At 54.0% G+C, this 25,581-nt stretch overlaps 1 protein-coding gene across 4 annotated transcripts in view; it reads left to right on the top strand.

The window, feature by feature from the left end:
* Positions 1–25,581, top strand: part of RAB11FIP3 (RAB11 family interacting protein 3) — a 76,072-nt gene that overhangs the window by 44,604 nt on the left and 5,887 nt on the right. For 3 of the 4 annotated variants that reach the window (XM_040078934.1, XM_040078936.1, XM_040078935.2), the window contains 8 exons: positions 3,380–3,567; positions 8,396–8,569; positions 12,758–12,892; positions 17,936–17,971; positions 20,401–20,494; positions 21,952–22,055; positions 24,092–24,232; positions 25,051–25,132. In XM_040078934.1, the coding sequence (XP_039934868.1) occupies positions 3,380–3,567; positions 8,396–8,569; positions 12,758–12,892; positions 17,936–17,971; positions 20,401–20,494; positions 21,952–22,055; positions 24,092–24,232; positions 25,051–25,132 (954 nt within the window). The remainder of the gene's footprint in view (positions 1–3,379; positions 3,568–8,395; positions 8,570–12,757; positions 12,893–17,935; positions 17,972–20,400; positions 20,495–21,951; positions 22,056–24,091; positions 24,233–25,050; positions 25,133–25,581) is intronic. The other variant, XM_040078937.1, reaches the window with a different exon arrangement.

Raw genomic sequence — 25,581 nt, 5'->3', positions numbered from 1 at the left:
CATGTGGCTTTACAGCGCTTTACAATATCTGATTCAGTAATCTTTACTCTTTTATGTCATCAGATGTCTGAAATGGATGAGCTGCTGCTGGAGGAGGCTCCTAAAGGCACCTCACCACCTCACCTGTCTCAGCAGAGCACCTTACACCACCCCAGAGCTGATTTCACCATTTATTTCCTTGGGCTCTCAAATCCCTGGAGTTTCCCTGAGCAGGCAGAGATGCCTGTGTGTGGCCCATGTCCTGTCAGCCGGGTGTGGCTCTGGAAAATACCTGCTGGGGGAGCTGGATTTGGGATTGGGAACCTCTGTCAAACCCTGATCCTCTTCCAGCTTGGAACTCTGCATGTGCCTGAGTCCCAGTTTTAATGTCTGAGGTTTGCCTGAAGCACCTCAGGGTGCGTTTTATTAGATAAAAACTTAAAATGCACTGATATCGGTGACACCAGCCCAGCTCTCAATGTGGCATGGATGTTCCTGGCAAGTCCCCTGGGGTGCTTGAAGCCCAGCCTGGCTGTGCTGAGCCCATGGATGTTTTTATGTGTGTTTGGCTTTTTATTAAAATGGAAAAAATGTTTACTTTCTGCTGACAGGAAGGCAAAGCTGGCTGCAGGAGAGCTGTGGCAGGGGGCTTGAAGGGTCAGTGTACAGACCAGCTGCTCATGAGGCCATAAATAAGAACTTTCTGTACCCACACACTTGCTCAGGGACAGAAATTTGGCTCTGTCAGGCATTTGGCAATACCCGAACCCTCTTGGTTTGCCTATCTCCTCCTGGCATCTCTTGAGGTTTAGTTACTGATCCTGTGGTGAAATGTGTAGCAAAGTTCTCCACGCTCGTGCTCAGGAGAAGGACTTTGTTTACAGCTTCAGCTGCTTCTTAACTCATTGTCCACACAGGTTTAATATTAATAGGGCTCTCCTGCTTTTGAAACCTCATCTAGGCTGGTATCACAGAGGAAAAATGCAATTTTTAGATAAGAAATTGATGCATATCTTTGGTGTGGCTGAAGGACAGTGGTTGATGCGCTGTGCTGGTGGGTTCTCCTACTTCCAAACTGGTTGCTCCCAAATCCAGCCTATCCACGCGTGTATTTCCCATCAATAAGGTGCTTTGGAACAATTTCATAGAGAAATCATAGAATTGTGGAATGGTTTGGGTTGGAAGAGACCTTAAAGGTCCCCTTGTTAACATCTGACTACGGGCACTGTTCAGCTCCGGGTTTGCTTCATGTTGGGAGAGTCAGCAGTAACCACAGCAGGGTTTTTAATCAAATTACTTGTGGAGTGTTTGGAGGGTTTTTTGGCTTCTTTCAATAGTTGTCTTTACTCTGTGCTTATTATAATACCTCAATTTGCTCATTATGATCAACTTATGCTTAAATTTAAGCTTTTCCAGCGAGAAGTGTGGTGGGGTTGGTATTTAAAAAGCTGCCTTTATTTTGTAGTGTGCAAGCAAAATTCTTTCCAGTTTGGCATGAAATCTTTTTCAAACAGGCAAAAGGGAGGGGGAATGTGTAGCTGGGGGTGGCTGCTGTCACCTCTTGGGCTCTCTCTGTCCGTGACCAAGCCAAGGCAGGTCAAGCCTCTGCTTCCCCCTGTCCCTCCTGCTGGAGCATTATTGGTGTTTCTAGAAAGTGCAGCATAAATCCAGTAAAGCACTTAAGCAAGTCCCAGCTTTAGGTGCGTAAGTGGTTTTGGTGGATTTATGCTTTTTTAAATGGGTGGGGGCTTCAGAGACTTGTTTCTCTCTCCAAGACTGGCACAGGGTGTGCCCTGGTGGAGTTCAGTGGAACAGCCCCTGACTTGAGCGCAGCTCCGTGCAGGTTTATGTGGTGTTTAACTTCAGGGTGGTGTCCTGGAGGTGCTGGTGTCCACAAGCCGGGTGGAGGCTGAGCCAGGCTTCCAGGAGGAGCTCCTGGCTGTCTCCATCCTGCTCAGTGTGGTGGGCACAAGGGCTGGGAGTGCAAAGCAGGGCTGGACTGAGTCACTTGGCTGTTCCCAGTGTTCGTGTGGAGTGGGAATTGCTGTTATCAGCTCCCTCTCCATCCCTCCAAGGTTTTCTATCCCTTTTTGCCCCTGGAAGTGTCTAAGGCCAGGCTGGAGGGGGCTTGGAGCAAGCTGGATAGTGGAGTAGGCAGGAAGTGGGATGAGATGGGCTTTAAAGTCCCTTCCAACCCAAATCACTCTGTGATTTCATGAATAAAGTGCTTCGAGAAACATCACTTTCTCCAAAATCTTGGAAGAAGCGCTGAAAGCTGTTCTGTGCGCCCTGGCAGAGGAGAAGGGTTTTGCTTCGGTCGTGCCTGCATTCAAACTGCTGCTGTTTGGCTCTGCTGCTGTGCTGGAGGGGCAGCTGAGTACGTGGGATCCTGCCAGGGGAACTTCAGGTGGAGCAGATGGCTCTCCATGAGCAGCTCTTCATCTGGAGGCCGGGCAGGAGAGCTCCCAGCCCTCTGCCCGACCCCTCCGGTGACAGGGGGTCAGCTGGAGCTCAGCACCAGCACTGCCACATCCCCAAATTCCTTGATTTGCTCTGAGGTGTGCTGGGGAAATCCCCAAATCTTAGGAAAGGGGCTTGTGCTGTGAGGGGTTAACAAGAGCTTTGGCTCTTGGGGGGTTCTGCTGTGCTGCCGTGGTTCTCCAGACAGAGGGTCAGAGGGGATTGTCCCTGCCCGTGTGTAGAAGCAGGACACCGGCCTGCTGAACACCTGCCTGGGGTGCAGAACTGGGAGGAAAACACAGTTCTCCTTGCTCATATCACAGTCCCTTAAACCCCCAACCCTGCTGCTCTCCCAGAGCCCGCTCAGTGATGGGATTTGAGATGGTGCTCCAGGTGAAGCGCGGAGATTTGAGTCCCTGCAAATCAGAAGCTTCAATGAAGATGTAGGAGCAGTTTATTTGATGTTGAGGGATGGAAGGTTTTACCAGACAGGGCAAAAAAAAAAAAAAAAAAAAAGGTGCTCCAAGGGCTAATTGTGAGTTTTGAATGGTGGTTTTTGCAGGGAATTCAGATTAGTAACATGTCCTCTTGGCATGGGGTGGGAGAAAGCAGCAGAGATGGGAACTGCTGAGTCAGCAGTGGGTAATCCCTCCTGCCCTGGCCAAATCCATCCTGGCTCACAACAAAACCTCTCTCCAACTCTTATTTAGTCCCTATTTTTGTGATCTGCTTCCCAAGGCCTGCAAGGCTAGGGTGCACCTCATGGTGCCCACAGAGCAGTACCTGGGCCTGGGGTGATTCCAGAGGTTGAATTCCTGCTCTCAGAAATGCAACACAGCCAGAATTCCCTGCCTCATCCATGTTTTGTCCCACTCTGCCACGAATCCATACAGCTGTAGGATCTTACTGGTTTGCTTCTTGTGCTTGCTCTTTTAACCAGGCAAATGAGGTGACTGATAGTGCCTACATGGGCTCGGAGAGCACCTACAGCGAGTGCGAGACCTTCACGGATGAGGACACCAGCACCCTGGTCCAGCACGAGATGCACGACGAGGTGGAGACCGACAGCGCCATCGACTCCACCGTGCACTCGGAATTCACGGACCCCATCGAGGAGCCGGAGCATGGGTGAGTGGGAGCAGCCAGGAGCAAAGCTCCCCTCGTGGGGCAGGCAGCTGGGGGAGACACAGCCCGGGGCCTCACGTCGAGAGGGCTGAGTCTGTCTTGCTGGAACTTGGTTTGTTCTTTGTGTTTGTAACGGCGTGCGAGACCAAAATAGCTCTTCTGGAGGAATAACGAGAATAATTAGGCTGGTTTGTGTAGGCTGGTTTGGAGCCCGGCCTGGCAATCTCTTTGAGTTAATCGTTGCTTGCCTTGGGAGATCTTCTGTACCCTCATTAGCATCTTTAACCTCTAAAATAACTTCTCAGGTGATCCAAACACCTGAAAGACTTGCAGTTTTTAATCTATCACTTAAGCCAGAAACACAACATATAATTTTCCAGTCAGGAGGGGAACTCGTTCTATTTTTGTTTTCCCTAAAAACACGCATGTGCCCTTTGATGTGCAACCACCTCCTGTAATAACTGGTTTGAAACCTCTGCCTGGAGCACAGAAATGTGAGCCAAGATCTCCTTCCCCGGGTCTGAACTGCTGCTGGCGAAACTGCTCCTGGGCCCACCCCATTTTTGGAGGAAAAGTGGGGTTTGGGGTGAAACTGGGATGCTGGCAGGCAGGAGGGTAGGGAAGAGCTCCTTTAGGATCAGAGTCACTGAATGGTTTGGCTTGAAAGGGACCTTAAAGCTCATCTCATTCCACCCTCTGCCGTGGGCAGGGACACCTTCCACTAGACCACATTTCTCCAAGCCCCATCCTGGACACGTCCAGGGTTGGGACAGCCACAGCTTCCCTGGAAAATCTTTGCCAGTGCCAGGTTAGTGCCCCACGAACACCGGTCTGCACCAAAACCTCTGCAATCATCTTTGCTTGAGGTCTGTAACACACAGGAGGAGTTTTGTCCCAAAACACAGGGCCCGGGGTTGCTGCTTCAGGGAGTGCTTACAGCTCCCACTGCTTTTTGGGAGCACCAGGCTTCCCTCTCACCCCAAAATCCCCTCTGGGGACGTTGGAGAGGCAGCGAGCAGCGCCGGGCCCCGGGGCTGAAAGGGTGCCGTGGATTAGAGCAGAAATGGGATTATCCAGCTGGGCTCTTCTCGCCCCAGCTCGCCCAGCTCAGTGACAGTTAAATTGGGAGATAATCAGCTGTGAGGTCCCTGTCACCAGCGCAGGGTCCCTGCGGGGGTCATGGCAGCCTGCGTGCGCTCCCGGCCGCCGGGGAAAGCAGCCGGCTTCGGATTCGCCTGCCTGTAGGTACAGAGCGCTGGGAACTGGGGCTGTGACAGCAGCTTCATCTGCTGCTTGCCACGGATGGGCTCAGCAGCACAGGAAGGACAGGCTTGGTGAAAGAGTCCAGAGGAGCCCACGGAGCTGCTCCAAGGGCTGGAGCCCCTCTGCTCTGGACCCAGGCTGGGAGAGCTGGGGGTGCTCACCTGGAGAGGAGAAGGCTCCAGGGAGAGCTCAGAGCCCCTGCCAGGGCCTAAAGGGGCTCCAGGAGAGCTGGAGAGGGACTGGGGACAAGGGATGGAGGGACAGGACACAGGGAATGGCTTCCAGTGCCAGAGGGCAGGGCTGGATGGGAGATTGGGCAGGAATTGTTCCCTGGGAGGGTGGGCAGGGCCTGGCACAGGGTGCCCAGAGCAGCTGTGGCTGCCCCTGGATCCCTGGCAGTGTCCAAGGCCAGGCTGGATGGGGTTTGGAGCAACGTGGGACGGTGGAAGGTGTCCCTGCCCATGGCAGGGGTGGGACTGGATGGGCTCTGCAGTTCCTTCCAACCCAAACCTGTCTGGGATTCCCTCCTACCCCAGGTGTGGGCTTGGGAAGGTCGGATGTCCTTTGGGCGCTCTGGCTTGTTCCCAGATTGTTAAATGTGTGCAAATTCCATGGAACCAAAAGCTTGATTTGATTTACAGATTTGAAAGGTTTGAAATGGGAACATCTGGGAGTGCTGAGGGCTGGTTTTGGTACCATCACACCCCACACAGGAGGACACCTCTGGTGCCCAGGGACAGGCTGGGAGCACAGTCCCTCCAGTGCAGAATCAGAGCTTCAGCATCACTCCTCAGGAGCCCTCAGAGCTCAACATACCTGAAATGGTTTGAGCTTAAAGCTTGTTTAGGCTGTGTGTAGTAAAGATTAGTTGGACTCTGGGTCTTGAAACTGCCTGAGCCTCAAGATGGGAATAGGAAATAAAATGTACTGCCCGAAGCATCCAGGTTGAGGGTTTCCGGGTGCCTGATCAGATCTGCTTTTATACAGTGCTTATCAAACCACAGCCCGAGATTTAGAGTTCTGGGCTTGGGTTTTGCTTCTGAATTAGCAATTCCACCCCCTGGCTTCTATTCCTGGAGAGATTTCCGCTGCTTTTGGTGAGGGTCTGACTCACCACAGGGATGGATGGGTTCTGGTGGATCCCACTGTGGAATATTGGTGCTTCTCAAGGGCACGAGGAGGATGTGCAGATGCCCACAAGCTGGGCTGGATTTATTTGTGGTTAAATAGAGATCTGGAGGGTTGACATGTTTTTATTAGCGGGATAAGAGCAAATCCTTCAGATGGAGCAGGTTTTTGTCATAAATGGCTTATCTGTAATCTTTTTTTTTCTTTCTGGTTTAGTCCAGCAATCTGCTCATACCCCATTTCCCTCTCCTAGCAAGTGCATGGAGATAAGGGCATAGCCAATGCCAATTTCTGTAATAGTGCAATATTATTATGATTTTTAGCGTAGAATTTTGGAGAGCAGAGTGTTGTTAATCCCCCAAAGTACAGACCTGTGGCTCACAGCCCCGTGGCCGCTTTCACTGCCCGGTTGTTGCAAATCCCTCCTGCCTTTTCTCCAGCTTAATCTGAAAACTTCCATAGTCCTGGGCAGGAAGGGGGCTTGGCTTGGTGGGGAGGCCCTGGCCCAGGGTGCTCAGAGAAGCTGTGGCTGCCCCTGGATCCCTGGAAATGCCCAAGGCCAGGTTGGATGAGGCTTGGGACAGTGGAAGGTGTCCCTGCCCGTAGCAGGGGATGGAATGGGATGAGCTTTAAGGTCCTTCCAGCCCAAACCATTCCAGCATTCTGTGTCTCCACGCAGTGGAAAGACTCTTCCAGGGACAATGACTCTGTGTCCCCTCAGGAGCAAGGGACATCCCAGGAGCCCTGCTGGGTGTGTTCGGGATTTGCACGGAGGCTTAACACGCTGCAGCCTCTTTGTGATGAAAGCACATGGAGCAGCATTCCCCACTCCAGGATGGTCACACACAGCATTTTCCCAGCAGGAGCAGGGAAGGGGCTCCTTTGTCTTGCTGGGGGTCTGTCCCAGCTGCCTGAGCCCACCCCTCCCCAACACCAATCCCCCGGGGTTATGGGGTTAAAGCCCAGGCCCTTGAGGGGATTAGGCAGCAACAAGCAAGGGTGAGCCTGGCACGGGCTGCCATGGAACCCACAACGTTTAGGATGTGGCTGGGACATGCCCAGCTCTTTCTCTGCCATGCTTTTACTCGAGCAAGGGCTTGTCACCAGCCCCGGGCACTGTCCTGCAAGTCTGAGTGCCCCCAAGTCCTGTGCTGCAGCTGCCAATGGAAAAATTTGGTTTATTGGGAGAAAAAATCACCATAAACTTCCCAGTGGTTCCTGGGCTGTTTCTGTCCTGTCCTGCTCTGTCAAAATGGGACACATCACTCACTTGGTGGGGTGAGTTGACCCTGGCTGGACACCAGGAACCCACCAAAGCTGCTCCATCCCGGCCCTCCAAAGATGGGCAGGAAAAGAAAATATAACAAAGGGTTCATGAGCTGAGATAAGGACAGGGAGAAATCACTCATCAAATACCATCACGGGTAAAACAGACTCGAATTGGGGATATTAATTGAATTTATCACTGACAAGATCAGAGCAGGATAATGAGAAATAAAATCAAACCTTAAGAACACCTTCAGCCCCCCATCATCCCTCCTTCCCCGCTCCTCCTCCTTCCCCGCAGTGGCACAGGGGAATGGGAGTGGGGGTTATGATCAGTTCATCACACATTGTTCCAGCCACTGCTCAGGGACAGGAGTCAGAGTCCTTCCCCTGCCCCACTGTGGGGTCCCTTGCACAGGAGACAGCTCTCCAGGAACCTCTCCAACCTGAGTCCATCCCATGGGCAACAGTTCTCCAGGAACTGCTGTCCTGTGTGTGTCACTATTCCGTGGGGTCAGTCCTTCAGGCACAGCCCGGGTCCCCACAGGGTCACAGATCTGACCAGGACCCTGCTCCAGCGTGGGCTCCTCTCTCCGTGGATCCACAGGTCCCAGCACAGCCTCCCACGGGCTCACAGCCCCCCTCAGGCACCCCCTGCTCCAGGCCTGGGCTCCTCCAGGGGCTGCAGGTGCATCTCTGCACCTCCCTGCCCTCCATGGCCTGCTGGGACACAGCCCATGGGCTTCCCCACAGAGTCTCAGGGTCATCCCAGGAATCTCAGGGCAATCTCACCTCTGGTGCCTGGGGCAGCTCTTGCCCCTCTCCTGCCCTGCCCTGCAGAGCTGTTCCTCTCCAGTGTGCTCACCCCACTCTTCTCTGCACTCAGTTCAGCTGCCCCATCACTTTTTTGTGTTTTCCCTCTCAGATCTGTTATCCCAGAGGTGCCACCGTCGTTCCTGGTGGGCCCAACCTCAGCCAGCAGCGGGTCCATCTTGGGGCCACCAGGGATGGGCTCTGCTAGACGTGGGGGAAGCTTCCAGCAGCTCCTCACAGAACCCACCACTCCCCGACCAAGTCCCGTGCACACAAACCCAAACTCGTGGAAAGGACGTGCTGGATGCAATGGAAAGGCTGCCATGGACCCCCTCTAACATGTCCCTGTCTGTTCCCACAGATCCCATCCCCACGAGCTGGCCCTGGGCTCCGAGCTCAGCCACTCCATCGTCACCGTCATCAGCGGGGAGGAGCATTTCGAGGATTACGGGGAAGGGAACGAGGCCGATCTGTTCCCGGACCCTTTGTGTAATGGGGAAAGCAGCTTTGGCAGCTCCTCCTTCCTCTCTCCCAGGTAATGCCCGGCCCTGGTGCTGCTTCAGCAGGGGCAGCAGCTCGGTGCTTCGCTCTGCTCTGCGGTTTCCGTGGGATTTGCCGGACAGGGGGCCTGGCAAACTCTGGGTACAATGGGATAATCGGCTCAGAAGTGGAAGAGGAATTCCCCCCTCAGGGTTTCCTTTCCCCGGTCAGTGCTGATGCCCAGCAGGAGGTGGAAGAGCTGTCTTCATTTCCAGCATCACATTCCCACTCCTTTTAGGGATGTGACTCCTCACAGAACCTTCCAGGAGAGAAAACCACCTACAGCTCTACCCCTGATCCTGCAGGATGACTCTTATTTATTTTTTCTTTTTTATTATTTTGGGCTTTGCTGCAGTGTTTGGTTGGATTTGCACGAGCTGCAGCAGCAGCTTCTCTGGAGATGTGTAGAGCAGGAAGGAGGCTGTAGCGTTTTCTCCTCTCTTTAGGGTCTGAAACCAGGAAAAAGTCCATTTTCCAGCCCGAGCAGGGTGGGCTGAGGAGCTAGTGTGGTGGTACAAACCCCATCAATACCTACTTTTTAAAGAAAATAAGTAGAAGGTGAAATATCATCCACTGCTGCAGCCCACAAGGTGTCTGGGACGACAGGAAACACCAGGAATGTGTTCCTCCATTGGAAGCACGTCTCTGCACAGGGCAGGAGTGATCCCTGCCAGCCCCACACCCATGCTAAACACAAAAATATACTTCTTTCTCTTTGGAAGGACACTTCTGTGCCTTTATGCAGCCATGTAAACTTCTCAAAAACATTTTTTCCCCCTCTCTCCCTGTCTTCTCCCAGCTTCCCAAACCCCTTGATGGAGTTTGGACAATTCTGGTTGCACAGGGCTGGCAGGGAAGAGTAGATCAGGACTCACTTCTTTTGGGCTGGTACAGCAGCAATGTTGGAGGTGTTAATCACAAATAGGAGAGCTGCTGTAAAGAATTCCTAACCTTTTCCTTTAGGAAACCATTGCTGCAGCACTGGGATACCCTGCAGTGGGAAGGGCAGAGTCTCTGATCCGTGCTTGTCCTTGGCTTGCTCTGTGCAGTAATGTAGGGCTGGCTGTGCTGGTGCTGTGGCACAGGAAGAATTCTCTGATTAAAACCCAGCCTTGGTGTTCGTTTTTCCTTGAGGATGAGCTGCCAGCCTCATCCAGATGGCTCCTGGCAAGAAAATACCCAGCTAAAGGGTATTAACTTAAACTTTTTCTTTAACATCAGGCCAGAGCTCCCAGTTTGCCCACGCTCTCAGACTTCCAACCTTGCTCTGCCAGGGCATCATCTCTCCTCTGCTCTGTCTCTGGATCTGATCCACACCTTATCCCATCCTCCCTGTGCTGGGAGGGGCTCGCTGGGCACGTGGCCACACAGGTTGTGGTGGTTTGTGCTGGAAACTCTCTGCTGGGGCTTGCTGGGGAGGCAGGCTGGAGATAAACCCTGCAAAACCTCCAGAGTCAGGAATGTGGGGCTGGAGGATTTCCTCATGCCTCTCAGGTCTAGCCTCCCCTTGGATTACTGCTGTGTGTGTGAAGTCCTCCCCTAGGCATTCCCTGAGTCTGTGCAGCTCTTCTGACTTGGGATAGGAAGGGACAGGACACAGGGAATGGCTTCCAGTGCCAGAGGGCAGGGCTGGATGGGAGATTGGGCAGGAATTGTTCCCTGGGAGGGTGGGCAGGCCCTGGCACAGGGTGCCCAGAGCAGCTGTGGCTGCCCCTGGATCCCTGGCAGTGTCCAAGGCCAGGCTGGACAGGGCTTGGAGCAACCTGGGACAGTGGAGTGTCCCTGCCCATGGCAGGGGATGGGATGAGCTCTAATGTCCTTTCCCACCCAAATCATTCCATACTGAGCAGCCCCAGTGTGTTTAAACACACCTGAAGGGACCACAGGCTGTCCCTGGATCAGGCTGAATGGGTTTTTGGTTTGCAGAGAACAGCATCACTTGTAAAGGGCCACATCACCACAGACCCTTTCCGTGCTACTGGGGTCTCTAAACGGGAATAATTTCTAGAAATTCTCCTGCCACAACTCCAGAAGATGAACACAAACCCCAAGAGCCTTCAGGGAATACTTTGGGCTGCAGTGCTTCTCTGCCCAGTCCTTGTATGTTTGTGATCCCTCCTCTTGAGTCTTCCCTTGCATACCCATCCAGTAGGAAAAGCCTCTTTGCAGCTCTCGGTGGGAAATAAAGGGAAAAGCTCCTTGTGCCCATCCCAGCCACCAGGAAGCACCGAGGACCTGTGGAAGACAAATGTTGCTCCTGGAGGGAGGCACAGGGAGGCTCTGTATTGTAGAACCACAGAGTCTGCTGAGCTGGAAGGGACCCATCAGGATCCTGGAGTGGGTGGGGACACCCCGGGGCTGAGCTCTCACCCACTCCACGGGCAGGGAGCCAGGGCAGCTGGAGGCCAGGAGGATCTGCACACAGCCCAGGAGCTGCCAGGCTGGCCTGGGGCTTCTCCTCCACACTTCTCATTTTGATTCATGCTGGCTAAATTTGGGTTCTCACCTGGCCCAGGCTGCACCACCTGGGAAGGGAATGCACCCAGAAAAGGGACATCCCTTCCCCCAGGTGCCACACAGCTGCTGTCACCTCTTCCCTGCACAAACCCTGAGCCACCGACCTGTCTGCTGCTGGGAACATGTTCTCCCGGGGCCAGACCTGCCCGGAGGGGTAGGGGGAATGGTTTTCAATTAAATTTTTTTCCAGGAATGGGAAGAGATGATAATTTGGCATTTGCTGGTGTCCAGCCTGTCTGAGGGGGCTGGGAAATACTGTACAGACAGCACAGACTCCAGGCCTGACCCTGGGGTGGGGGCTGAGCCAGGGGACCCTCGGGATGTCCCAGGAGCTGCTGCTGTGTTTCTGTATCCCGGGATTCACTGCCCCTTCCGGATGCCTGTTGGGTTTATCTTGCTTGTGTTTGCTCACACCTTTACCTGTCTCTCTGACTGAACTGCTTGAGTTTTTCACTGTTTAACCTTTCTTTGATTCACGTCCGTGGCTTCCAGAAGCACATTTTCCTACAGGAAGGATTTGTGGAGTCTGGCCCCAAATTAACACAAACCATTTGCTGTTCAGAATCCCCTCTGTCCTCCCCAAATCATGGGAAATGTCTCCCAGCTTCCCCAGCTGTGAAAGTCCTCTAGACCCCCATGTCCCTTTCCAACTGGCATTTCCTGCAGGAATGCAGCGCTGCTGCATGGCTCCTCTGGGCTTTGCTTTGGAGAAGAGAGTGGTTAAACTGCACCAGTCCATTTCATCTTGGCTTAAAAGCTGTTTGCAGTGAAAATTTCACTCTGCATTACTAAGGCAGGTCTGCAGCAGCACAGCTGCTCTACTTTTAAAGCATCCCATTGGAAAACAGGACACTGACCAAAGGATCATGGAATCCCACAATATCCTGAGTGGGAATAGATCCACCAGGATCGTCCAGCCCAGCCCCTGGCCCTGCACAGAGACCCCAACAATCCCACCCTGGGCATCCCTGGGGCATTGTCCAAACTCTCCTGGAGCTCTGGCAGCCTCGGGGCTGTGCCCATTCCCTGGGGAGCCTGGGCAGTGCCAGCACCCTCTGGGGATGAACCTTTTCCTAAAATCCAACCTAAACCCCGCTTAGATTCGGCCCTGGCTCACGGCACCCAATCCTGCAGCATGCAGGATTCATTCTGCACTCACTGAGGCAAACCAGGAGCCTCCAGAGACAGATTGCCTGGAAAATCCTGTTGGAAAATAAACTTTACAGTGCTGTAGGTTTGTGGGAAGCACTTACCTCACCTGCCCTGGGCTCTTGGGGATTGAGATTGGCTCAGGAGTTTGGAAATGTGGGCCAAGCTCAGCGGCTGGGAGTCTCTGGGAAGAGGGTGATGGAAGTGTTGCTAATTATTTACTATATAAATTCTACTGAGCAGTAACAAATTATCAATTAGCTACCTATCGCTATAAATTATTCTAAATTAGAAATCATCTATACATTATTATAAGCACCCCCATATTTGCTTTAATTTGGCTTCGAAAATCATGGTGGGGGGGAGGCCCAACCTGCCCTGTGACTTTTTAACTCAAATTTCCTACCTCCCACCAAAACCTCCCCTACTTTGAGGGACCCTCCGCTTGTGGAAGCCACGGCTGCAGCTGCTCCCTGCGCGTTCCGTGCTGTTGACGTGACCCTTGTGATCTCTCTAGCACCAACCCGCTCGCTGCGAAACTGCACAGCATTCTCGCAGATGAAGCTTTTGAGTTTTACTGTAGCCAGTGCCACAAACAAATCAACCGCCTCGAGGATCTTTCCGCTCGCCTGAATGATCTTGAAATGAATAGGTAACGGGGCTCGTGTGATGATCCGGCTGGGAAGGCTCTCCCTGGCTGGCGCAGCTTTTCCCTCTCTCCGCGCCGGCGGATAGCGGGTGGGGAAAGGGGATGAGTTTTCACCCGGCCACGGGAGCCTCTGCAGGTGCTCCAGGTGGTGGTGACCTCGTGGAGGGTGAGCAGGAGGTGCCTTGAAGGGGGGGCTGGCAGACAAGGAGAGCATTTCCTGCCCTTTGCATGCCCGTGCATGGTGGGTTCCGTGGGAGCCGCGAGCTGGCCGTGTACAGTATTTCTGTCACCAAGGAAGGACTGGGAATGGTGTGGAAGGGCAGGGACAGCCCAACCTCCTGCTGCAGGAACAGCCTGAAGGCATCAGCTGCTCCGCAGGGATCATGAGCAGAAAAGACTCACCTGGCTTCACCCACAGCCTGCCCAGCCCGGTGTCACCGTGGGCTGGGGAGATGTGACAGGCACCAGGAGCGTCAGGAGATTTTGAACGGCATTTTGGAGGTCTCCCAGGCGGCAGCTGGATGTGTTGTCCGACATTTCTGCCTGTTGATTTGTTCATTCAGAGCTGGTTGCAGCCCTCTGGGTGGAAGGATGGTGGCATTGGTGATAAATCTTTCTTCTCGTGGCTGTTGTGGCTATTCAGACCTGGGGTTTGGTCATGTTCTTGGTCTCTGTCCTTTACGGGGACAGTGTGATCTAGGAGCTCCCCCAGTCTGTGGGAGGAGAACTGGAAAACAAATAGCAGCTTGAATTCAATTCTTTTTAACGAAAAAAAAGGTCTCTGCCTTTATTTTTCTTGGTTAAATTGGTCTTTGCTGTTGGAGGCCTTGAGGGTCAGTGATGGGTCTCAGGTTATGCAGGTATTGAGGAGAACACTGGTTTTCCCTGGAAGCCCCGCTCCATTTCAGGTTTTCTCCACCACATCTACCTGCAAAGCTGAGCTAACACCTGAGAGCCTCCTGTGATGGGTGGGATTTCCTGTGGAGCTTCTCTGTCCCGTGGTCACGGTGGGAATTCCATAGGCTTTGATTTGCCCTGCGAGTGGGTGCAATTCCTCCATCTGTGTTCAGGGTTTCCCAAGGACAGATTTCCTGGGAATATGTTCCAAGGGCCTTTATGGAAGGGGCAGTGCCCTCTCTTTGTGTGGTGTGGGTGAGAGCTGTCCCGTGCAGCGTGTGGGACATGCAGGACCTGCTGCTCCTCCCTGCGGCACCGCGGATGTGACGCCCTCCGAGACGGGGACGAGTGCTGGAGCACCAGGAATTGGACCAAAATCTGGGCCAAGCCTGAAGACACCTCCTCCTGGCAGCTGGGATGAAGCCCAAAGCATCCCAGAACAGCCTCACTTGTAAAAACTGCGGGCACATAGCGTTTTATCCTTGGAATAAGCTTGCTGCTGGCATTGGGGTGCTGCTTCCCAAGCCCACAGCATGGGAAAGCAGGGAAGAATCCTCCAGGAGCTTGGGATGAAGTGGTTTGTGCCTCTGTTTTGTTCCAGTGCCCTTGCTGGTGTCTCAGCCTTTGGACACTGCGGGTGCCGTCGCTTCCCCAGGAGCTTTTTCCAGAGGAAAATATTTTTCCCCCAGTGCTGGGGCCATTGCTTACAATCCCTGGCAAACACCGGGGCCTGACCTCCTCCCCTTGGGCGCTGAGCAGCCTTGAAGCCCAGCCAGCAGCGGCTCTTGTGCTCCCTGGAAATCTGGGATTTGAGGATGCACTTTGACCCGAGGGCTGGTCACCCTGACAACACCCCCAGGCAGGTTTGGGGCTTGCTTTACAAAGCAAATTGTCCTAAGCTATTTTTAATCCCTCCTTCGAAGAACTCATGTTGCAGCTCCAGGCAGGAGTGGACTTCCAGATGATTTTATTTGTTATTTTTTCCTAAAACTGAGCTAAGCACCAGGGAATGCAGTTGCTGCTTCTTGGATTGGAGCTGTTCTTGCTGCCATCGCTGAGTGAGGACTTGGTGTGGCCCAGTGGCATCTCGTGACACCAGCATGGGTGGAAGATGAGGAGTGAGATCCAAGCCCTGCCCACTTCCCCAGCACCAGTCATGAACAGAAGACTGTAGGGAGCATCTCAGCAAGGAGCTGGTTCTGGAAAAGGCTGGTTTTTCTCAGCAGGGAGAGCCTGCAGCCTGTCCCCTGAGGATGGGACAGGGTGACAGCCCTTGGCTGCTCGTCCTGTGGTGACACTGATCCCTGACCGCTGTGGTATGGTGGCAGCTGGCTCAGGCAGGGATCCAAGGAGTGATCTCCATTGGTTGTCTGTGAGGAGGAGGCAGAGCTCGTCCCCCTCCCCAGCCACTTGCAACAGTGCCGTGCTCAAAATCCAGACAGGAACACCACCAACAGCCCTAAAGCCCCTGAGCGAGGAGCAGGCAGCACTCCCTGCTGGCCTGGAGCCCAGCAGTGGGATGGTGGCTGTGGAAGGACAGGATGGATGGATGCAGTGGGATGGTGGCTGTGGAAGGACAGGATGGATGGATGCAGTGGGATGGTGGCTGTGGAAGGACAGAAGGATGGATTGATGCAGTGGGATGGTAGCTGTGGAAGGACAGGATGGATGGATGCAGTGGGATGGTGGCTGTGGAAGGACAGGATGGATGGATGCAGTGGGATGGTGGCTGTGGAAGGACAGGATGGATGGATGCAGTGGGATGGTGGCTGTGGAAGGACAGAAGGATGGATGGATGCAGTGGGATGGTGGCTGTGGAAGGACAGAAGGATGGATTGATGCAGTGGGATGGTGGCTGTGGAAGGACAGAAGGATGGATGGATGCAGTGGGATGGTGGCTGTGGAAGGACAGAAGGATGGATGCAGTGGGATGGTGGCTGTGGAAGGACAGGATGGATGGATGCAGTGGGATGGTGGCTGTGGAAGGGCAGGATGGATTGATGCAGTGGGATGGTGGCTGTGGAAGGACAGAAGGATGGATGGATGCAGTGGGATGGTGGCTATGGAAGGACAGAAGGATTGATGCAGTGGGATGGTGGCTGTGGAAGGACAGGATGGATGGATTGATGCAGTGGGATGGTGGCTGTGGAAGGACAGGATGGATTGATGCAGTGGGATGGTGGCTGTGGAAGGACAGGATGGATTGATGCAGTGGGATGGTGGCTGTGGAAGGACAGGATGGATGGATGGATGCAGTGGGATGGTGGCTGTGGAAGGACAGAAGGATGGATTGATGCAGTGGGATGGCGGCTGTGGAAGGACAGAAGGATGGATGGATGCAGTGGGATGGTGGCTGTGGAAGGACAGAAGGATTGATGCAGTGGGATGGTGGCTGTGGAAGGACAGAAGGATGGATGGATGCAGTGGGATGGTGGCTGTGGAAGGACAGAAGGATGGATGGATGCAGTGGGATGGCGGCTGTGGAAGGACAGAAGGATGGATGGATGCAGTGGGATGGTGGCTGTGGAAGGACAGAAGGATTGATGCAGTGGGATGGTGGCTGTGGAAGGACAGAAGGATTGATGCAGTGGGATGGTGGCTGTGGAAGGACAGAAGGATGGATGGATGCAGTGGGATGGTGGCTGTGGAAGGATGGAAGGATTGATGCAGTGGGATGGTGGCTGTGGAAGGACAGGATGGATAGATGCAGTGGGATGGTGGCTGTGGAAGGACAGAAGGATGGATGGATGCAGTGGGATGGTGGCTGTGGAAGGACAGAAGGATTGATGCAGTGGGATGGTGGCTGTGGAAGGACAGGATGGATGGATGCAGTGGGATGGTGGCTATGGAAGGACAGGATGGATAGATGCAGTGGGATGGTGGCTGTGGAAGGACGGAAGGATTGATGCAGTGGGATGGTGGCTGTGGAAGGACAGGATGGATGGATGCAGTGGGATGGTGGCTGGGGAAGGACAGAAGGATGGATGGATGCAGTGGGATGGCGGCTGTGGAAGGACAGAAGGATGGATGGATGCAGTGGGATGGCGGCTGTGGAAGGACAGAAGGATGGATTGATGCAGTGGGATGGTGGCTGTGGAAGGATGGAAGGATTGATGCAGTGGGATGGTGGCTGTGGAAGGACAGAAGGATGGATGGATGCAGTGGGATGGTGGCTGTGGAAGGACAGAAGGATGGATGGATGCAGTGGGATGGTGGCTGTGGAAGGACAGAAGGATGGATGGATGCAGTGGGATGGTGGCTGTGGAAGGACAGAAGGATGGATGCAGTGGGATGGTGGCTGTGGAAGGACAGAAGGATGGATGCAGTGGGATGGTGGCTGTGGAAGGACAGGATGGATTGATGCAGTGGGATGGTGGCTGTGGAAGGACAGAAGGATGGATGGATGCAGTGGGATGGTGGCTGTGGAAGGACAGAAGGATGGATGCAGTGGGATGGTGGCTGTGGAAGGACAGAAGGGTGGATGCAGTGGGATGGTGGCTGTGGAAGGACAGGATGGATGGATTGATGCAGTGGGATGGTGGCTGTGGAAGGACAGAAGGATGGATGCAGTGGGATGGTGGCTGTGGAAGGACAGGATGGATTGATGCAGTGGGATGGTGGCTGTGGAAGGACAGAAGGGTGGATTGATGCAGTGGGATGGTGGCTGTGGAAGGACAGAAGGATGGATTGATGCAGTGGGATGGTGGCTGTGGAAGGGCAGAAGGGTGGATGTGCTGTTGCTGCCCAGTCCGTGGGAGCTCTGGGGGTGGCAGGAGAGGCCTGGGGTGCCGTGGGGTGCAGGACATGTGGCTCAGTCTGCCATCAGCACCGAGCTGGAGCCCCCCCAGCCTCCCAGCTATTCTTAGTTCTTTCCTTGGGGATCGGTTTTCAGGCAGGGATCAGCGGGAGAGCAGAGCGTGGCGGGGGGCAGCGAGCTCTCCTCGGCGTTATTCCATGTGCTTTGTTATTCCTTGCTGTTGGACACGGCAGTGGCCCCTCTCCTGCCCTCTCCAGGGGTTTCGGGGTGCATGCCAAGGGCGCTCCCCGCCAGGGCAAAGGATGTGCCCCGGAGTCCATGCAGTTTCCTGTTTCCCTGGCTCTCCACTGTCAGCTTTTCTAACTCTTTCCTGTTTTCTCTTCATTTTGCAGCCCAAATAAAAGACTCTCCAGCAAGAAGGTGGCAAGGTAAGCTCACACTCCTGTTGTTGTTTGCTTGATCCGTGCGTGCTGCTGGCTCCGTGGAAGGAAAACTCAAAATAAGCTTGGGGAGTTGTATTTCTGGAAATATTCCCTAGTGCTGGGGAAAAGTGGGTTTGATTCTGGTATCTTTTTTCGGGAATGGGGGTTTCTCGCTCATGCACACAGCTGGAGGCTGCTGGCAGCCTGATTCCTTCCAGGAAAAGGTGGGGGGCTTTTCCTCACGCTCTGTCCTTCCAGTGCCATAGCAGGGGGCACACGGAGGAGGGAAGGAGTCTCTAGAAGGACATATCCCTCTGGGATGTCTCCTCCCAGTATCACCGTGTCTGTAGAGTTCTACAGGACCACAGCAGGCAGTACCCCCACCTGGAGGGATTCTCCAGCACTCCAAAAATCCCAGCTGCCTTAGACAGCTCTTGGTCCTGTTCTCCTTCACTCCGTGTCCCCCTCAGCACTCGGCGTTGTGGGAGCAGCTCCCTCTGCTCAGCCAGGGGCTCTGGGGCACCTGGGCGGGCTGCAGGTAGCCCTGGTTGGCTGGTTTAACCCTGGTTTAGCCCTGGTTTAAGCCCAGGTTTAACGCTGTGCTGCCTCTGTCCTGCATGACCACCTCGTGTGATGTCAGTCACTTTTTCCGTGTGAGCACTGAGATCCCTGACTGCACAGGGATATTGGATAGATTGGATAGGTGGGATATAGCCAGGCTCACCTTTCCTCTCCCAGCTCCTCCATCCCTCCTGTTCCCGTGCCATCATGATTTTAAGGATAAACTGGGTCTTACCTCCACTGTTCTGCCTCTGCTACGCTCAGGAGGGAGATTTCCCTCTGCCCTTGGTGGATTTCTCCTTGCTGGTTTCCCAGCAGCACAGGGACACTGTGGAGGAACAGGCAGCTCAGTTTGGGAACGTTCCTGTTCCTGGCACTCTGCTCCCTGTGCTGACCCAAGCAGCTCCCCTGCACCTCTTCCTCCCACTGTGCTCTCCCACCTTTCCCTTCTCCATTTTTCCTGCGCTCAGCAATCTCCCCTGGCACAGTTTCCCCTCCTGGAAAGGAAGCAGATCCTTGATATTACATTTCCTACTTCCACTCATCTTACTTTCTAGAGCTTTGTTAAAAACACTGGCAGGAAGGAGGGCTGAGGGGAGCAGCCTGTCCCCAGGTTTCCTGTTTTAGGACTCGTTTTTGTCCCGTGCCTGCCACAGATAATTTTGGGAGGATCTGAGTTACACTTTTGGGAACGGAGATAGCCTGTCTTATGGGGGATTGAGCCCTCCTGGCCCTGTGCTTTTCTGAGGCAGGGATGTGTGGGCTTGGGTAAATATTAGTTAATTGAAGAGCAGTCAGGTTTGGTTTGTGATAAGGAGGCAGATAACAGGGTTTTGCCGAGCCAGATCCTTAAGCTCAGCCCAAAGCAAATCCTTTGTTGCAGCTACTGTAATTAGCGAATAATCCTAAAACATTTGCTTTTAGAAAATTGATTTCATTTTGGTAAGGGCTCTTTCTTCATTTTTGTTATCTGGGTTCTGCTCGTGCCAAGAAATCTCAGCTGCTTAAGCCCTGTTGTGCTTGGCAGGATTTAAATGACAAATGTGCCTGAGACTTGAAAATCTAAATATAAACTGAGGGTGAGGATGCAAAATCAGGCTGTGGTCTCTTGGTAAATGCCAGTTGTGCTTAGTGAGTCCTGGCATGAACACACTGTGTAGTGGGAGGAATTCGAGAGCCGACGGTACAAATTCCTGGGAAGAACTGAGGGTTAAAGAGACCTCCGTGGTTTTGTCATCCATTCTCCGCTCAAAGCAGGAGAGCAGTGTTCTCCTCCTGCCCAGGGTCCCAGGGCAGATCCACAGCCCTGCCGAGGGTGAAGCCCCAGCCAGCCCCTCCCCAGGGTGTCCTTTAGCTCGTCACAAAGCGGGGACGCCGCTGTCACGAGGCCTCGTTAATGATTAGCTCACCCCGGGCTGGGGGGCCACAGCAGCCTCAGGGGGTTCACCCCCCTCCCTCCCCCTACACCCCCACTTCTTCCCAGCTTTATCACCGTTGGCAGTACTCTGGTCTCTGCCGGATAACCCACGGCCTTGGGACCGTGCTAAAGAAAGAAAGTGGGAAGAGGGAGCTCTTATCTCTTCCCATTCCAAAGAGCAAGAGCAACGATCGCGGTGTGAAGTCCCGGGAGCGCGTCCACGTCTGCCGTGCGGGCGCTCCGAGGGGCCGGATTGCCCGGGACGACTCCGTGGTGAGGGGCACGGCCGCTGTGCCGGGGACATCCAGCGTTCCCAGGAGCAGGGCTGATCAAGCCCTTCGGAGGAGGGCGGGAGGTGGCGGCCGGGCCGGCGTCTGTCTCCTGCTGTCGCCATGGTCCCGGTGCTGGCGCTGATGCCGGTGCTGCTGTGGGTCGGGGTGGTTTGTCTCCGTTTCAGGCAGCTGCACCAGACGAGCTCCTTGGCCGTGGGGGTGATGGAGGAATCCTACCGGGAGAACCTGGAGTGCACGGACGAGGACATCACGGACAAGGTGAGGCCCTCCTTCCCTCCTTCCCTCCTTCCCTCCTTCCCTCCTTCCCTCCTTCCCTCCTTCCCTCCTTCCCTCGGCCCGTGCCACCAGGATCCAGCTGATTTGGGGCTGCTGCCGCTGAGTTTTCCTGAGGTGTTGAGAGGAAAGGATGACAGGATAAGGTGGGAGCGGCGCTGTCTGTGTTACCCTGCAGGATTCGGTGCCTTGCAGTGCTCCAATGTCCCCAGGCAGGATCAGGCTGAAGCTCCTCTCCGTGGGTAGATGGCTGCAGGTGGGACATGGGAAGGGAGGAGGAGAGCACTCAGGTGCTGCGCAGGGTCAGGAGGTGACACTGGATCCTTCTCCGGGGGCAGTGGCTTCCCTCAGAGTGCTGGGAGGGGGAATGGGCTGTTCACAGGCAGCGTTTTCACTTCTCCTTCACACAAGAAGATGTTCTCGGGTTCTGCTTTTCGGAGGCAACCCACCCGATGTGAAACAGAAACTTCCTCTCCTTGGCACACTCTGCTCATGCTGTCAGGGTAGAGCAGATTTTGTGCTGCTGCCGATGGGTTTTCCTGGGGTGTTGCAAGAAAAGAATTGTAGGATAAGACGGGAGCACCGGGGAGATTTTGTTTGAGTATCCCTAGTTAAAAAACAGGGAGAAGAAGCTATGGGAAAGAAGCTAAGATTGTGTCAATGTCTACTGAAGTCCTGAAACTCCTTGGAAATGGCTTTTTAGCTCTGGAATATGAATGTCGTGAGGAACTGTGTGTGAAAGAGAAATGTGTATGTGTGTGGCTGCAGGGAAGACCTTAAAAACATTTTTCCAAGGCTGAAAGTTGAATAAAATAGTTGGGTTCCTTAAGGCATTTGACTTGGGAAACTTTTGATGGAGAAGGCACAGCTGGGAAGGGCCTCGTGTGTCTGCATGGCCTCTTTAATACTCCCATGTCTCCTGCTCTTCTCCTAGAGCCAGGGTTTGGCTTTTCCAGACATGCTCCTTGTTCCTTCTCCCCCAGGATTGTTTTCTATGGAATTTGAATGATTAAAATGCAAAAACAGCTGGAATAAACACTGTACAGGTACGGGGAGAAAATCCTCCCCTCTGGTCCATACCTACCGGCTGGCATTGATTCTTCCATCTGTAAATCCAGGGTTTCCATCCTGTTCCAGGCAGTGGGGAATTATCCACGGAGCTCTGGAGATCCACCATGATCTTCCCCTCTTAGGCTTCTCTTAGGATGTCATCAGGAAGGGGTTGGAGAAAGGAAAGGGAAAGAGTGAAGTGTTTGACCCCAAACTGGTACATGGGAGCCCTCAAAACCTGGGAAACCGGGGTCAAAAGGATGTTTTAAAGGGATGCTTTAAATCCAGGCACGACTGCCCAATTCCAGTGGGAACGCTCCTTGTTTGGGGGTGTTGTAGGGGCTGCTCTGGGTTTGAGGATGCCCAGAGGCTGATCCACGTCCCTGTGGCAGGTGGTGTTCCTGGAGAAGCGGGTGACGGAGCTGGAGAAGGACACGGCGGCCAACGGGGAGCAGCACAGCCGCCTCCGGCAGGAGAACCTGCAGCTGGTGCACAGGTAGGAGCCTCACCCGGGGAGCCTGCCCCCTCCACGTGCTCCAGCTCCCTTCCCAGATCCAAACCACAGCCTTTGCCAGGGGTGTGGACTCCATCCCAGCTGAGAACAGGACACAGGGACATGGAGATTGGATATTTTGTGTGCTTGAGTTCTCTGGAGCTCCAGGACTTGGCTTTTGGTGATTTTTACATATGGCTTTTAAGTGCTGGAGCTGAGTAAGGGAGGGTCAGGCTGGATTTTAGGAAAAGGTTCATCCCCAGAGGGTGCTGGCACTGCCCAGGCTCCCCTGGGAATGGGCACGGCCCCGAGGCTGCCAGAGCTCCAGGAGAGTTTGGACAGCGCTGCCAGGGATGCCCAGGGTAGGATTGTTGGGTGTCTGTGCAGGGCCAGGGGCTGGAATCAATGATCCTGGTGGGTCTCTTTCCACTCAGGATGTTTCATTATATATATATTTTTTTTTTTTTAATGTGCTTCCCTGCTCCATGTGTCCCTCCAAAAAGGTCTCTGGAACTCTGGGTCTTGATATGAATATATTGTATTTATATTTGTATTACTCTATTTTCCTGCCCCATTTGCCCCTTCCAAATGGTCTCTGGAGCTCCAAGGCTTGGTGCCAGATCCTGGCCGGGGTGCAGCCCTTTGGATCCCACATGATGTAATCCCTGTGTGTACTAATCTGCCAGGCTCCTCTCTCCCAGCATCTCCTTACCCTGGGCAGATAAACCCGGCAGAGTTTATCTATAGGGCTGTAATTCTGTTAAGTAACAGTCGTGTCAGGGAACTGAGCCACTCAAATGAACGTTTCCCTGAGCCCTGATAAACAGGGAAATGTTTTCACTTCAACAGCTCGGCCTGGAAGTGTCAGCTGGCTCTGGGTGAGCTCCGTGCTGGGGAGGAGTGGGATCAGCTGGGAAAAGCTTTCCCCTGGGCAAAGCCATTGCATAAATTCCAGCTCCCAGCCCCATCCCTGGAAGAGCTTATGGCCAGGGCTTGGAGCAACCTGGGATAGTGGAGCCAGGCTGGGAGAGCTGGGGGTGCTCACCTGGAGAGGAGAAGGCTCCAGGGAGAGCTCAGAGCCCCTGCCAGGGCCTAAAGGGCTCCAGGAGAGCTGCAGAGGGACTGGGGACAAGGGCTGGAGGGACAGGACACAGGGAATGGCTTCCACTGCCAGAGGGCAGGGCTGGATGGGAGATTGGGCAGGAATTGTTCCCTGGCAGGGTGGGCAGGCCCTGGCACAGGGTGCCCAGAGCAGCTGTGGCTGCCCCTGGATCCCTGGCAGTGCCCAAGGCCAGGCTGGACACTGGGGCTTGGAGCAGCCTGGGATGGTGGGAGGTGTCCCTGCAGATGGCAGGGGTGGGATGGGATGAGTTTCAAGGTCCCTTCCCACCCAAACCATTGTGGGATTCTGTGATCTGCAGTTCTGCTGACACACAGGGAAGGGTGACCGGCAGATCCCTTACTTTTCATTGGCATCACAAAAGAGTGAAAAGAAGAAGGATTGAGGCTGTTTCCTTTCCTCAGAGCAGTGAGACCATGCTGGAAACAGCTGAAGGAGTATTTCTCTGCCTTGGCTAATGCAGTTGGAACCAGAACCCTCGGATTTATGTTTGGATTAGATGTTCTTCAAGGTCTTTTCCAACCCCAGTGACTCTGAGATTCCCATTAAGAGATGTGGATGTGTGAGGCTGCACTTGGAAATAGTTCTAATGCATAGAAGACACTTAAAAATAATTAAAAATTAACTTATTTCCCAGGCTGTAAATTGAATAGCATGCTTGTGTTCCTTAAGGCATCTGACTTAGGAAACCTTGGATGGAAAGGTGCTGCTTCTCCTGCTGCCTCTGCTGGGATGCAGTGAAGCTCTTTGGGATGGTGATTGGTGTATTGTCCCTGGAAGCTTGTTCTGTTTTACCATCTGCTTCTCCCAGCTCACCTGAGGGGTGGGAAGGGGGCTGGGAAGAGACTCTGGTCCCTCCCTTGGGATGGCAGCTCCAGCGGGCCGAAGGAAAGTTCAATCCCCTCTTTCTCCTCCGCAGAGCAAACGCGCTGGAGGAGCAGCTGAAGGAGCAGGAGCTGAGGGCTGACCAGACCCTGCTGGAGGAGATCAAGAAGCAGAGGGAGCTGCTCAGCAAAATGGAGAGGGAGAAGAGCATTGAGATCGAGAACCTGCAGGCCAGGTGGGGCTGGGGGTGGAGCTCTCCTGGGGCCACTCCAGAACCTGTGCACAGGCAGCCTTGGGGGCACAGAGGAGCCAGGCAGGGAGTTTAGTTGCTTCAAGGCGTGACTAAAGTCACCACAAAACCCGAGTTTTTGGTTATTTCCACCTTTGGCCCTCAGACCTAATCTTGGATTCTTTATTTGAGCTGCTCTGGTGCATTTTCAGTTTAGCTCCCATCCTTTACCCATGTGCCCGCCCTGCAGTGTGAGGATGAAGAGGGGATTTATTAATGCTTCTTCCCATAAATGACCCCTTGGAGTACTTTTAATGCCCAGGTGTTTTCCACCTTGATGGAAACAGGCAAATACTTGGGAAAGAAGAATCCTCCAAAAAGGCAGTGTCCCAGCCAGGTGCGTGCTGCCTGTTGGATTCCAAAGGAAGAAGTCTGGTGGGAGAGGTGTCAGTTGTTTGACAGGCTTTTTCCAGCTTTCCCAGGATGTTTTGCTGTTGTTCATCCCTTGCAGTCCATGGAAGATGAAGACAGTGGGGTTTTACCTGGGAATGCAAAGCCAAACCCTCTCTGACCCCCTGTTCTGTTGTCTCTGCTGCTGAGGCTTGTCCAGGGACCGAAAATCCCTTGGAACAAGGAGTAGCACTGGACCTGGCGGATGTCAGGATTGTGTGGATGCCCCTCTCTTTCCCCTGGCAGCAGAAATATCTCAGGGTTTGCCTTGAACAGATGAATCCCTGCTGGCTTCTCTTTGGTTTAATATTCCTGGGGATGTTTTCCCCCCACGTGGGATGCTGGGGTGGGTCTCACAGCCGTTCCCTTTGCAGGCTGCAGCAGCTGGATGACGAGAACAGCGAGCTGAGGTCCTGTGTCCCCTGTCTGAGAGCCAACATCGAGCGGCTTGAGGAGGTGAGGCCAGGGGGTGCCTGGTTTTGGGATGAAATTCTCGCTTTGGGGTGAATTTTCATGAACATGAGATCCATTTAATGTAACAAAGCAGTTGCTTTCACTTTCCAGTGGCTGCAGGCCCCGCTTTGGACAGCACTGTCCCACGCAGTTACCCTTGCAGTTTCCCACTGTTCAGCCTGGAAGCTGGGAATAAATCCCTGTTAAATCTCTCTGTGGCAGTGGCTGGTCGGGAGGGGACTCGTGCCCTCTTGTGGAAGCTCGTCCCCATCCCTGTCCCCATCCCTGTCCCCATCCCTCTGGCCAGTCCAGTGCAGGGGAGGAGGGGGAGCAGGGCTGCTGTATCTCCGTGTCCTGGGATTTGTGAGTCGAGTTTTCCAAGATCTGTGTCACCTCCCAGCCCCTCTCCCTGTCGCCCTGCTCAGGATCCAAGGCCCTGCAGGGCTGGGGGC

The sequence above is a fragment of the Hirundo rustica genome, chromosome 15 (assembly GCF_015227805.2).
Source record: "Hirundo rustica isolate bHirRus1 chromosome 15, bHirRus1.pri.v3, whole genome shotgun sequence".
Lineage (NCBI taxonomy): Eukaryota > Metazoa > Chordata > Aves > Passeriformes > Hirundinidae > Hirundo > Hirundo rustica.
The sequence above is the reverse complement of the archived record's forward strand: the minus strand, read 5'-3'. Positions and strand labels throughout refer to the sequence as shown.